General features: G+C 45.1%; 1 protein-coding gene across 1 annotated transcript in view; it reads left to right on the top strand.

The window, feature by feature from the left end:
* Positions 1–13705, top strand: part of sptbn5 (spectrin, beta, non-erythrocytic 5) — a 127115-nt gene that overhangs the window by 16705 nt on the left and 96705 nt on the right. The window contains exons 12-21 of the mRNA XM_078278176.1: positions 1116–1250; positions 1660–1748; positions 2965–3118; positions 6022–6225; positions 8656–8862; positions 9600–9771; positions 11078–11214; positions 11348–11560; positions 12371–12523; positions 12793–12923. Coding sequence (XP_078134302.1) covers positions 1116–1250; positions 1660–1748; positions 2965–3118; positions 6022–6225; positions 8656–8862; positions 9600–9771; positions 11078–11214; positions 11348–11560; positions 12371–12523; positions 12793–12923 — 1595 coding nt within the window. The remainder of the gene's footprint in view (positions 1–1115; positions 1251–1659; positions 1749–2964; positions 3119–6021; positions 6226–8655; positions 8863–9599; positions 9772–11077; positions 11215–11347; positions 11561–12370; positions 12524–12792; positions 12924–13705) is intronic.

Below are 13705 nucleotides of genomic sequence, written 5' to 3'. Positions count from 1 at the left end.
CTGCAGTCTTTGAAAGTGGTCCAGTATTAAGCAAGACTGTAAGATAGTAATGTAATGTTAGTTAGCGTCCACTAAAAGTTCTGTTGTTGCTGCTGACAGACTATTCTAAGTGTCTGACAACATTATGAAAGGATCCCTACAGAGATAGACCTTTTAGTTAAAGAGGAAGATCCTTTTAGTTTAACATGAAACAGCCCCGAAATCTCCATCACCAAACTACACCAGACTCCATGTAAATAATCAGGACTTTTAGCATGTATAGAGCCAGCATATCTCCACCAGACTCCATGTAAATAATCAGGACTTTTAGCGTGTATAGAGCCAGCATATTTCCACCAGACTCCATGTAAATAATCAGTACTTTTAGCGTGTATAGAGCCAGCATATCTCCACCAGACTCCATGTAAATAATCAGGACTTTTAGCGTGTATAGAGCCAGCATATCTCCACCAGACTCCATGTAAATAATCAGTACTTTTAGCGTGTATAGAGCCAGCATATTTCCACCAGACTCCATGTAAATAATCAGGACTTTTAGCGTGTATAGAGCCAGCATATTTCCACCAGACTCCATGTAAATAATCAGGACTTTTAGCTTGTCATCTATAATAATTAATGTAGTTTTACTGTTAAAGGCTAATTTAATTAAAACTACAGGTCAGGCATCATCGTTTGTTCCTCCTTCTCATCTTTCCTTTTCTCCCTCTCTCTGTCTCCCTCCCTCCATCTCTCCCTCCCTCTCTCTGTCTCCCATCCCTCCATCTCTCCCTCTCTCTGTCTCCCTCCCTCCATCTCTCCCTCTCTCTGTCTCCCTCCATCTCTCCCTCCCTCTCTCTGCCTCCCATCCCTCCATCTCTCCCTCCCTCTCTATGTCTCCCATCCCTCCATCTCTCCCTCTCTCTGTCTCCCTCCCTCCATCTCTCCCTCTCTGTCTCCCATCCCTCCCTCCATCTTTCCCTCCCTATGTCTGTCTCCCATCCCTCCCTCCATCTCTCCCTCTCTGTCTCCCATCCCTCCCTCCATCTTTCCCTCCCTATGTCTGTCTCCCATCCCTCCCTCCATCTCTCCCTCTCTCTGTCTCCCTCCCTCCCTTCCTCCCCCTCTCTGTCTCCCAGTCCCAGGCCAGTTCCTCTGAACTGGGGAAACAGCTGGCAGAGGTGGAGTCTCTCCTTCAGAAGCAAGATCTGCTGGAAGCTCAAATCTCCGCTCACGGTGAAACCATCACCGCCATCAGCAACACGGCGCTGAAAGTGCGATATTTTATATTTTTAAATTAATGTTAACACCGCACACAAAACATACAATTTGCAACATGAACATATCTCCCCAGGGGTGTCAATACATGTTGTATTGGCATGATGAAATTGGGTATTAAATGATGAGAAAGATGACACAGTGACTAAATATATTCAAGACCATACAACAAAATAACAAAATAGACAATAACCTATTAACTGAATAAACATATATAACATAACATAACACCATAAACCCATCCAGCCCAGTCTCACGGCAGTAGATTCAATTATGTGAACATTTCACGAAGTGCCGTGAGACGCTGACCCATCATACGCGTATCTTCTCTTAGGTAAAGATAAAGGTTTAGGAGTAGGAGGTACTCTTTGATTTGTCCACTAACGTGTCTTTCTCTTCCGTCAGGTGAAAGTGAGAGACGGTCAGCAGATTCAGAGCAGAGTGAGAGCTCTCGACACGCAGTATAAATCTCTAGTGTCTCTCAGCAGCAACAGGTTTGTTCTCACTGCTCTCCTCCCGTCCCAATTCCTCCCCTCTTTGTCCTTCTCTCACCTCGCTTCCTCTCATCTGGTTTCCTCTGGCCTCGTTTCCCCTCGTCTCGTTTCCTCTGGCCTCGTTTCCCCTCGCCTCGTTTCCTCTCGTCTGGTTTCTCCTCGCCTCATTTCCTCTCGTCTGGTTTCCTCTCGCCTCGTTTCCCCTCGTCTCGTTTCCCCTCGTCTCGTTTCCCCTTGCCTCGTTTCCCCTTGCCTCGTTTCCTTTCATCTGGTTTCCTCTCGCCTCGTTTCCTCTCGCCTCGTTTCCTCTCGCCTCGTTTCCTCTTGTCTGGTTTCTCCTCGCCTCGTTTCCTCTCGCCTCGTTTCCTCTCGCCTCGTTTCCTCTCACCTTGTTTCCTCTCGCCTCGTTTCCTCTCGTCTGGTTTCTCCTCGCCTCATTTCCTCTCGTCTGGTTTCCTCTCGCCTCGTTTCCCCTCGTCTCATTTCCCCTTGCCTCGTTTCCCCTTGCCTCGTTTCCCCTCGCCTCGTTTCCTCTCACCTTGTTTCCTCTCGCCTCGTTTCTTCTCGTCTGGATTCTCCTCGCCTTGTTTCCTCTCGCCTCGTTTCCTCTCGCCTCATTTCCTTTCGTCTGGTTTCTCCTCGCCTCGTTTCCTCTCACCTTGTTTCCTCTCACCTCGTTTCCTCTCGTCTGGTTTCTCCTCGCCTTGTTTCCTCTCGTCTTGTTTCCCCTCGCCTCGTTTCCTCTCGTCTCATTTCCTCTCGTCTCGTTTCTTCTCGTCTCGTTTCCTCTCGTCTCGTTTCCTCTTTTCTCCCCTCTATGGTTTCCTCCTCCCCTCATCTCTTCTCTTCCTCTCCTCTTCCATTTCTCCTCTCCTACCCTCTTGTCTTTCTTCTCATCTTATTTCCTCTCGTTTCCCCCTCTCTTGTTTATTCTCATTTCCTCTTCTCATTTCCTTCTCTCCTCTCAACTTGCTTTCTGTCGTCTTGTTTCCTCTCCTCTTCCCCCTTCTCCCCTCTTTTTCCTTCTCTTGCGTCATTCCTCTCCTCTTGTCTTGTTTCCTTTCTTATTGTTTCCTCCTCTCCTCATCTCTTGTTTCCGCCATTTCTTGTCTCATTTTTTTTCTCTCTTGTTTCCTCTCCTCTCTTGTTTCTTCCACTCCTCGTGTTTCTGTCTCACATCTGGCTTCCTCCTCCTTCCTTCCTCCCCACCTTTCAGGAGGAGACAGTTGGAGGCTCAGCTGAGGCTGTTTGAGTTCTTCTATGACTGTGAAGAGGCGGAGGCCTGGCTGTATGAGCGCTGGTTGAGGCTGCAGACGGCCGGACTCGGAAGAGACCTGAACCACATCCAGCTGGCCCAACACAAACACAAGGTTCTGTCCACATCCACAGTTTCTCAGCATAACACATCGGGTCAACTACAACACAATAAATTCTGAAGTGCAAACATACATTGGAGAGATTTTAGAGAACTTGGCATTCATAATTTTTTACGGAGCACCTAAAGCACGTGTCAAACTCGAGGCCCAGGGGCCAAACCTGCCCCTTCGCAGATTTGGGCTCGCTTTTTCAATGTTTTGACACCTTTTCTGAAGTTTTTGCCACTTTTTCCAACGTTTTTTCCAATGTTTTCGCTTTGTTCTTTGATGACTAAGTTACTTTTTGGGGGCATTATGTTGACTAAGCTGTAAAAGAGAAGGGTATATGAAACATGCAATAATACAGTAAAAGATTTTTGACTTTTTCGATTAAATGAAAGGATGTCAATAAACTAAATATATGTTTGACACCCCTGACCTAAAGGAACATGGGGATTGTTTTTTCAAATAACTTCCAATAACAAAGAAGCTAATTTGTTCACACAAGAAAGATCGTAAACGGTAATAATACGTCCATAAAAACTGGTTGGAAATCCAGAAAATCTTTGGTTTAGCAAATGTTTAGCGAAGATTGTTGCATTTGGCTTTCCATGAGCTCACAAATGGATGCAAGACACTTTGAAAATGCTGCACAGGATGCTGCATTATCAGGTTTTTCGGACGTTTAATAACTTTTTTTACCATCTTTTCGTTAACCTCTCCTTAACAGCATTCAATAGAAAACTTTGCATTTATTGATTTTATATGGAGCACCTAAAGGGACATTTTTCTGTCATGCTTATGAGAAACCAATCTAAAGTTGCTTTTCCATCACGTGGTACCTGCTCGACTCACCTCGACTCTACTCACCTTTTTAGGTTTTCCATTACGAAAAAAAGTCCCTGGTACCTGCTAACAGGTACTTTATTTAGTACCACCTCAGTCGAGGTTCCCAGCGAGCTGAGGCGATACCAAAAGGTGACGTGAAAGCGACAGACGGGGGTGTCCTGAACTAACCCGCCATTTTTAACTAGTTTAGCCAGCTGTGTTTATTTCTGCTGCCTCCAGCTTCATTTGAAACTAAATGTGTCTTCTGGCAACAACTACACACCTTCCACGTTCTGTGTGTCGCGTTAGGTCACGGCAGTTTCCTGCAGCGCCTCTTGTTTTACAGTTCTGCGGAGGCTCCAGGCAGAGCTTTCGCCGTAGCCACGTACACACACACGGCCGGCTCGACGCACGCACCAGCACACAAGTATAAACATCAGGCCACTTGAGCTTGTTTTACAGTTCTGCGGAGGCTCCACGCAGAGTTTTCGCCGTAGCCACGTACACACACACATGGCCGCTCGAAGTATAAACAGCTTTCGCCGTAGCCTATGTAAGTGGCCTGATGTTTATACTTCGAGCGGCCATGTGTGTGTGTACGTGGCTACGGCGAAAGCTCTGCGTGGAGCCTCCGCAGAACTGTAAAACAAGCTCAAGTGGCCTGATGTTTATACTTGTGTGCTGGTGTGTGTGTCGAGCCGGCATACAACGACCAGCCACGCTGAGGCGGTACTAACATCTGCAACGGAAAACGGACGCACAGTGTGTCGAGTCGAGGCGAGTAGAGTCAAGCAGGTACCATGTAATGGAAATAGCAAAATTATGCTAACGAAGTATTGCTTATGTTATGTGTCTAAAGTTAGTATTTCACATTCACAGCAGGAAATCAGTTAACAGTTACCGTATCATTAATCGTTTGTGAATTACACTATTGGGTACATTTCGTTGAGTTTACAGGAAGATGAAAACTTCCTCCTTGGCAGCCATTTTGGAAGGCTGCTACTCATATTGGTTTGTCGTGCTCACAAGAAGGTTTTAGTGCTCACCAGGAAGTTTTAGTACTCACCAGAAAGTATCTCATGCTCACAAGAAGGTTTTAGTGCTCACCAGGAAGTTTTACTACTCACCAGAAAGTATCTCATGCTCACAAGAAGGTTTTAGTGCTCACCAGGAAGTTTTAGTACTCACCAGAAAGTATCTCATGCTCACAAGAAAGTTTTAGTACTCACAAGAAAGTTTGAGTGCTCACCAGAAAGTTTTAGTACTCACAAGAAAGTATCTTGTTTTCACAAGAAAGTTTTAGTACTCACAAGAAAGTTTGAGTGCTCACCAGAAAGTTTTAGTACTCACAAGAAAGTATCTTGTTTTCACAAGAAAGTTTTAGTACTCATTAGAAAGTTTTAGTGCTCACAAGAAAGTTTTAGTACTCACCAGAAAGTATCTTCTGCTCACAAGAAAGTTTTAGTACTCACTAGAAAGTTTTAGTACTCACCAGAAAGTTTTAGTACTCACCAGAAAGTATCTCATGCTCACAAGAAAGTTTTAGTACTCACAAGAAAGTTTGAGTGCTCACCAGAAAGTTTTAGTACTCACAAGAAAGTATCTCATGCTCACAAGGAAGTTTAAGTACTCCCCAGAAAGTTTTAGTACTCACAAGAAAGTATCTTGTTTTCACAAGAAAGTTTTAGTACTCATTAGAAAGTTTTAGTGCTCACAAGAAAGTTTTAGTACTCACTAGAAAGTTTTAGTACTCACCAGAAAGTTTTAGTGCTCACCAGGAAGTTTTAGTGCTCACCAGGAAGTTTTAGTACTCACCAGAAAGTATCTCATGCTCACAAGAAAGTTTTAGTACTCACCAGAAAGTTTTAGTGCTTACCAGGAAGTTTTACTACTCACCAGAAAGTTGTAGTGCTCACCAGGAAGTTTTAGTACTCACCAGAAAGTATCTTCTGCTCACAAGAAAGTTTTAGTACTCACTAGAAAGTTTTTTTGTCTGCACCAGAATTATTTTCCCTGATGTCTTTTTAGACATCTGTAATTTTCTTTCTTCTTCCTCTTTGTGTATTTGTAATCTGATTACATCCTGTAAGGCGTTGGAGGCGGAGCTCCAGGCCCAGGAGTCTCTGTACCAGGGGGTTCTGGGTCGAGGTCAGGACCTGCTGTCCAAACAGAGTCAGCCCAATCAGCGAGCCATCCAGAAGTGGATCCGTACCCTGAAGAAGCAGTGGAGCCACTTGACCGACGAGGCAACGCTACACCGCAACAGACTGCAGGCCGCGGCCGCCATCAAACAGGTAAACGCCATTAACCTAATACAGTGGACAGGGAGGATGTAGACTCAGGGCTTAAAGTATTCCAGCATCGTGCCCGATCTGCAGCGTGGCCATGAGGAAAAAAATAAATAAAAAAACGTTGGGATCTTGCATGCGGTTTAATATTTTCGAGTCAGTTGATTTCACCTACCAATCATATGACAGGAACGCAGCTCTCACTAATGTTACAAGCCTATCAGAAGCAGAGGAGGGCGGGTCTTAGCAGCACAGTGTGATGAGAGATCCATACGTCACGTTAGCGTTGTCGGTGAGCAAGATGCTCAAGTTCATGAAGCCTGGGGATGATGTCCTACCCATAGATAAAGGACTCAAAAATAAATGGTGCTGGGCGTGGATAGAAGAAGCAGGTAGAGACGGTGAGCCTTTTTGTCATGGTTTTGGTGTTTTGTCTTATTTTGGTAGTCTGTTTTTCTGTCTTGTCTTGTCTGGTTTTACTTCCTGTCTTGTGTTTTCCCACCTTTTTTGATTGTTCTGCCCAGCCCTAATGTGTTTCACCTGTTTCCCAGCCCTTGTGTCACCTGTCTCATGTTACCTCATTACCATAGCGTCTGTCATAGTGTGCCAAGTCTACTAGACAGGTGGAATTGATTCTTAATTTCCCACGAAGCTGATCGCGTTACGTGTTCATCTCCAATCCTATCTGCATCTGTGAGAAGTGCCGTTGTCCTGAGGTGAAAGATAACCTACTTTACGGCTTTATTATCGAGTCAATAGGCGTGTGTGTTTGTGTCTTTGAACAGTTTTCTTTAAGCCATGTACCCCCTAACCAGCGCAATTAATTTTTGGTAGAAAGAGAAAGTATGGAGTCATAGCCTACAAAGAGAAAGTATGGAGTCGTAGCCTCCAAAGAGAAAGTAATGGAGTCATAGCCTACAAGGAGAAAGTAATGAGTCATAGCCTACAAGGAGAAAGTATGGAGTCGTAGCCTCCAAGGAGAAAGTATGGAGTCGTAGCCTACAAAGAGAAAGTAATGAGTCGTAGCCTACAAAGAGAAAGTATGGAGTCGTAGCCTACAAAGAGAAAGTAATGAGTCGTAGCCTCCAAAGAGAAAGTAATGAGTCGTAGCCTCCAAAGAGAAAGTATGGAGTCGTAGCCTCCAAAGAGAAAGTATGGAGTCGTAGCCTACAAGGAGAAAGTATGGAGTCGTAGCCTACAAGGAGAAAGTATGGAGTCATAGCCTCCAAAGAGAAAGTAATGAGTCGTAGCCTCCAAAGAGAAAGTAATGAGTCGTAGCCTACAAAGAGAAAGTATGGAGTCGTAGCCTCCAAAGAGAAAGTAATGAGTCGTAGCCTACAAAGAGAAAGTAATGAGTCGTAGCCTCCAAAGAGAAAGTAATGAGTCGTAGCCTACAAAGAGAAAGTAATGAGTCGTAGCCTCCAAAGAGAAAGTAATGGAGTCGTAGCCTCCAAAGAGAAAGTATGGAGTCATAGCCTCCAAAGAGGAGCTCTAGAGCAGTGGTTCCCAACCTGGGGTCTGGGGACCCCTCAGGAGGGCGGCAAAGATCACAGGGGGGGCGCAAGTCTTTATCCCGTTTGAGGTTGAGGTAAAAAAAATATGTAGTTAAAAATAACTATATATTTTTGTTCTTGTTTAACATTGTAGGCAGGCACTTAGTAGGCCAAACCTCCGGGACCTCTTAACCTGGGACCCTTGCTGTCTTCAGGTCAGCTGCTAGCTGCTAGCATCCCGCCACAGCATCACTATTTCATGAATGAAACATGGTGGAGAAACGTAAAAGTGCTGATAACTTCTCTGTATCAAAAAAGAAAGTAACGCTCTATCTCGAGAGTTACCTCAACTTCGGTTTCGGAGGGGGGGCTCAGCTTTTCTTAGACATAAGTAGGGGGGGCGCCAAGGAAAAAAGGTTGGGAACCACTGCTCTAGAGTCTTAGCTCTGTAACGCTGCCCTCAGAACGTTGGTTTGTGTGTTGTAGTTCTTTCTGGGGGATATTGGTGTTGGCACGTACGCGGTGATAAATGCAATACCTGCCGGCAAAATATGTCTGCGTCTCCTCAGAGTTTGTTAAAGTTCATCTAGGCCTACGTGTGGAAAATGGGAAAGTGTACTTTCAAGGAGAAATGGCTAGATCACAGCGATTTCCGCTATGATATTCAATTAGGGACTCTGTGTGAAGGCGCTGGAGTCACACGCCAGAGCGGAGAAACACAAGATAGCCTCAAAATGCCTTCAGCAGACTTGGCCAATTAGCCAGTTTTGTAGGTCTTAAATTTCAATCTTTATGGTCTTAAAATGTCTTAAAAAAGGTCTTACATTTAACTTAAAACCTGCAAGAACCCTGACAACCCTACTCACAGTTATTGAGTGTGGTTGTGGTTTATGGGGACCAGATCCTCAGATCTTTGTACAGCTAACTACTTTCCTCCGTTCAGTACTTTGCAGATGTGGCGGAGGCCGACTCCTGGCTGGGCGACAGGAAACCGCTGCTGACCAGCGAGGATCATGGAAAGGATGAGTCGAGCACGGCCGCATTGCTGCAGCGCCACCTGCGGTTGGAAAAGGAGATGGCGGCATACGCCTCGGAGATGAAGAGACTAACTGAGCAGGCGAGGAGCGCCGCTCAGCAAACAGCTCTGACCGTAAGTACAGACTTATATCAAACTTTCTGTGTTGCTGTAGCTGCGAGACAAGCATGAGCTGTATAAACAGAACTGCATGTGTAACAGTACACAGAAGTCAGGGTTTTTGTCAGGGCCAGGTACAATGTCTCGGTTCATACCCCACTTTAGGGGTCACAATTCGGCTCACACCTGTGTTTAAGGAGCACGGGTAGGTTAGGTTTATACCTGGGTTTAGGAGTCACAGTTCGGTTCATACCTGGGTTTTAGCCTAGAAATCTAGACGCACCCTAACGGCAGCAAATGTCATTTGCAGCCAGGGTCGACTAGCAACTCTCCGTTGGCTTGCGAGCTGGAAAACCAAATTCTGGCCGGGCCAACCACATTGTGTATAGAGTCTGTGGGCGGGGCTTATGGCTACTGCTGCTGCTGCTGGGAACAGTGGTCTCTGGAAGACTTGGAGTTCAGCTTTTCTTTGAGAAAAGAACAAAGAACGGCACTGAAGTCATTCTTATCCTATTACGTGCAGAGGGAATATGAAAGACAACCGTTGATCCCGCCCCTCAGATTGAGCCCAGCCAATGCGGAGTTCCCAGACCCAACATCTGGATGTGGGTCTGGCTTGTCAGGCTACCTGAATTTAAGAGTCACGGTTGGGTTCATTCCTGGGTTTAGGGGTTACGGTTTGGTACAGCGGGAAAAAAACCCCAGAAAAAATGTTCTCTGAATAAAGTGACGCTGACTCTCTTCCTGTGTAGACGGAGCCTCAGCAGAGTAAGATGATCCAATACAGCGACTCATCCGGAGACGAGGACGGTCCAGGAGCGGTGACATCACCGCCACCTAGAGCCGGGGGTGGGGGGGGCTCTGGGAGCGCCCCCTCTCAGAGTGAAGACAGCAGGGCCAAGGTCTGCTTCAAATACAGCAGAGGTACTAAAGGTCCCCTCTGTGGGGCTGTCATAGATAGATAGATATATAATTTAGTCATCCCAAAGGAAATTTTAGGACCCTGTAGCTTAGACAACCTTAACACAACAAACACATATACACACATATATATCTCACATACATAAGAATAAAAATAAAAATAGAAATCACTCACAGAAATGCAATGACCATGATAAGGTGCTAGGTAGACTGTGTGCAATGGTGACAGTGCAGAAGATTATTATTAAATATTAACTATGACTATGAAATGTTAACATAATAACATATGACTGACTGAATAAGAATAAAAACAATATATAACAGGGAATAAGTTATAAGATGTAGTTGTATACAGCAGGGCATGATGGGAAGTAATATCAGTTACACATAAGTAACTGTTAATCAGTTAACATCTAGTGTGGATATTTGTTCACACAAGAAAGACAGTAACAAGGTTACAAAACGTCTGAAAAACTGGATGAAAATCCAGGAAATCTTTGGTTTAGCAATAGTTTAGCGTAAATTGTTGTGTTTGGATTTCCACGAGCCCACGAAGGGATGCGAGACACAGGATGCTGCATTTTTAGAAGGTTTTTCAGACGTTTAATAACCTTTTTTGCTGTTATTTGTTTTGCCGCTCCGCTCTCCTGATACCACAATCCATAGAAAACCTTTTTCTAGGAGCATAGAAAAGTGGGGATGCACTGAATCCAGATTTTTGGTTAAGATTCTGCCGAATACTGAGTCCTCGTCCCATCCTCAGTCCATGAACACAGTCAACACATTAATGAAGTAAACAGTGACTGTCCTTCCTTTGCCGTACCTGAAGTTGCTGCATTCTGGCTGCTGTCTGTAGATTCCTTCATGCTCAGCTCGTATTCTTCCAGATGTTTCATACCAGATGTTGTAACAGCGGTGATGTTGTGTATTGTTTAGGGTCCTCGCCACCACCAGACTAATCAGCATTGCAGATTGAACATGTAGCTGGACTTGAATGGCCTTCTTTTGACTGAAAGTACTGCCAAACAACACTTTTTCTGCTCACCAGTTCCATTTCCACTTCCTCTCAGCCTGCTGCATTGAAGCTCCACCTACGTAAACACCTTCCTGTAATCAACGGCGCCGTCATTACGGCGACCAGCGTAGCGCGGAGTGACAGCGTAGGGTTCAGCAGAAACCCAACCCCGTCAACAAGCCCAATATTCAGCAGAATCCAAAGCCAAATCCTGGATTCGGTGCATCCCTGATAGAAAGCTTAGAAAGGTTTTGGGTGATCTATTCCATTAAAAATGTTAAAATGTGATTTTAGGTCAGTTTCCATGGGATCGTAATGAAATTGTAACCATTGTCCACACTGAGCTGGATGGAGACCGAGTTCTGGCCAGAGACAGCCGAGGAAACCAGCAGCTCGTCCCCAAAACCTACCTGACCCTGCTGCCAGCCACCGTAGGATCAATACTCATTTAAATGATATCATTTATCAGTAACCTTTGTTAAATCAGTGTTCTTAAGACCTGTCTGTAAAGAGGAATCATTTTAGATCAATAATGAGTCTAATCATTGTCCTAACACTTCTCAGGCTCCTCCCCCCATCCTGCCCGTCTCCACCAATGGCACGCCAGAGAGCCCAAGCAGGAAGTTGAGTCGTCCGAGACGCAGCCGCTCGATGCGTCGCGGCACGGCAGAGATCCAGACAACATGGCTGCCAGACCCACAGTACCAGAGAGACACTGTGGAGAGCACGCAGGCCGGCCTGGACCGAGACTACAACTCCCTGTACAACCTGGTCAAGGTGAGAGGGGCAGCATGGGAAATGTAGTTTGATAACGCTGGAGTTTGTGTAAAGATTAAAGGGTAACTTTGGCTTTTCTCATCAACCTGGAACTCCTATTTTCCCGTGTTTTGGTGTCTTAAGTGACTGATGGGCAAGATGCAAAACAAGCTGCAAAACCTTCAATATCCGTCCACTAAAAGTTCTGTTGTTGCTGCTGACAGACTCAGATTATTATTCTAAGTGTCTGACAACATTATGGAAAGGATCCCTACAGAGATAGACCTTTTAGTTAAAGAGGAAGATCCTTTTAGTTTAACATGAAACAGCCCCGATATCACCATCACCAAACTCCACCAGACTCCATGTAAATAATCAGGACTTTTATCATCTTAAAACACACTTCATTCAAAGTGGACAGTAACAAAATAAAACTATGAAAAGCCGTCTTCGTTCATCTTCCCACTGTTCCAACAATCACCACTCTGGTTTGGTTGAAATAAACCCTTAATTCACCCATTTACATGTGGGAATATGCTGGCTCTATACACGCTAAAAGTCCTGATTATTTACATGGAGTCTGGTGGAAATATGCTGGCTCTATACACGCTAAAAGTCCTGATTATTTACATGGAGTCTGGTGGGTTCGGTGATGGGGATTTCGGGGCTGTTTCAGGTTAAACTAAAAGGATCTTACTCTTTAACTAAAAGGTCTATCTCTGTAGGGATCCTTTCAGTCCTTTCTTCGCTGCTGGATGGATGGATGGATGGATGGATGGAAGTTGTGAAGAAGCAGGGAATGTAGAGTACAAATGGTTGTGTTTTTTGCAGTCGAAGACGAGGAGTCTGCAGGAGACGCTGCGTCTGCATCGGTTCTCCAACAGCTGCCAGGAGTTTGAGTCGTGGATAGAGGACAAGGAGAACGTCCTGAATACCTTCAGCACCGACGCCGACAACCTGGGAGTGGTTCAGGCTAAATACGAGGTGAAGACTTCACTCAGCACGACACATTAACTTAACCTTCCTGTTGTCATCGGGGCAAATCTGACACATTTTCAAAAAGTTTTATATCAGAAATGTGGGTTACGAATATGAGCAACTTGAAAATATTTTTTTCAATAATGAATGATCTCTGAACTCTATTGTAAGGACCTACTGACATTTTTTTACAGAGGGAAATTGAAGCCGTTTTAATCCAACAGTTTTTCAAAATAAAAGACTAAATTTTTTTAGATTTTAACTCTCTGTTCCAGAACTTCCTGACTGAGTTGGCGAGTGGGCGTGGCCAGTTGGATGACATCATCAGCATGGCGGAGGAGCTGGTGAAGAGCCGACACAGTAAGCAGAGAGACATCCAGGACAGACAGAGGAGCGTTTCCAAAAGGTACAAACATGGAGCTGAGCCTCTCCGTCCAGAAACAACCACATGGACACTGAGTATAACTGACAATGTTTACATGCATGTAATTTGTCTCTTATTCCGAAAAAGACAATATTCCTTTAAGGCAGGGTTTCGGGTTTTTGTAGTATTCTTTGGACATGTAAACGCATTCAGAATCTGCGTCTCAATCAGGGTTTTTATTAGCCAGACAAGCCAGCCCCACAAAGACTGCTGTTCCCAGCAGCAGCAGCCATAAGCCCCGCCCACAGACTCTATACACAATGTGATTGGCCCGGCCAGAATTTGGTTTTTCCAGCTCGCAAGCCAACAGAGAGTTGCTAGACGACCCTGGCTGCAAATGACATTTGCTGCCGTTAGGGTGCGTCTAGATTTCTAGGCTAAAACCCAGGTATGAACCGAACTGTGACTCCTAAACCCAGGTATAAACCTAACCCGCCCGTGCTCCTTAAACACAGGTGTGAGCCGAATCGTGACCCCTAAAGTCGGGTATGAACCGAGACATTGTACCTGGCCCTGACAAAAATCTTACTCTGCTGAGGCTCCGCCTACACAGGAAGAGAGTCAGCGTCACTTTATTCAGAGAACATTTTTTCTCATCACATACCCTTCACCATACCCCCACATCATCACATACCCTTATGTGGTATATGGTGAATAAGGTATGTGATGATGGGGGGGTATGGTGAAGGGTATATGATGATGTGGGGGTATGGTGAAGGGTATGTGATGATGTGGGGGGTATGGTGAAGGGGATGTGATGATGT

This window comes from Sander vitreus, chromosome 20 (assembly GCF_031162955.1).
Source record: "Sander vitreus isolate 19-12246 chromosome 20, sanVit1, whole genome shotgun sequence".
Taxonomy (NCBI): domain Eukaryota; kingdom Metazoa; phylum Chordata; class Actinopteri; order Perciformes; family Percidae; genus Sander; species Sander vitreus.
The sequence above is the reverse complement of the archived record's forward strand: the minus strand, read 5'-3'. Positions and strand labels throughout refer to the sequence as shown.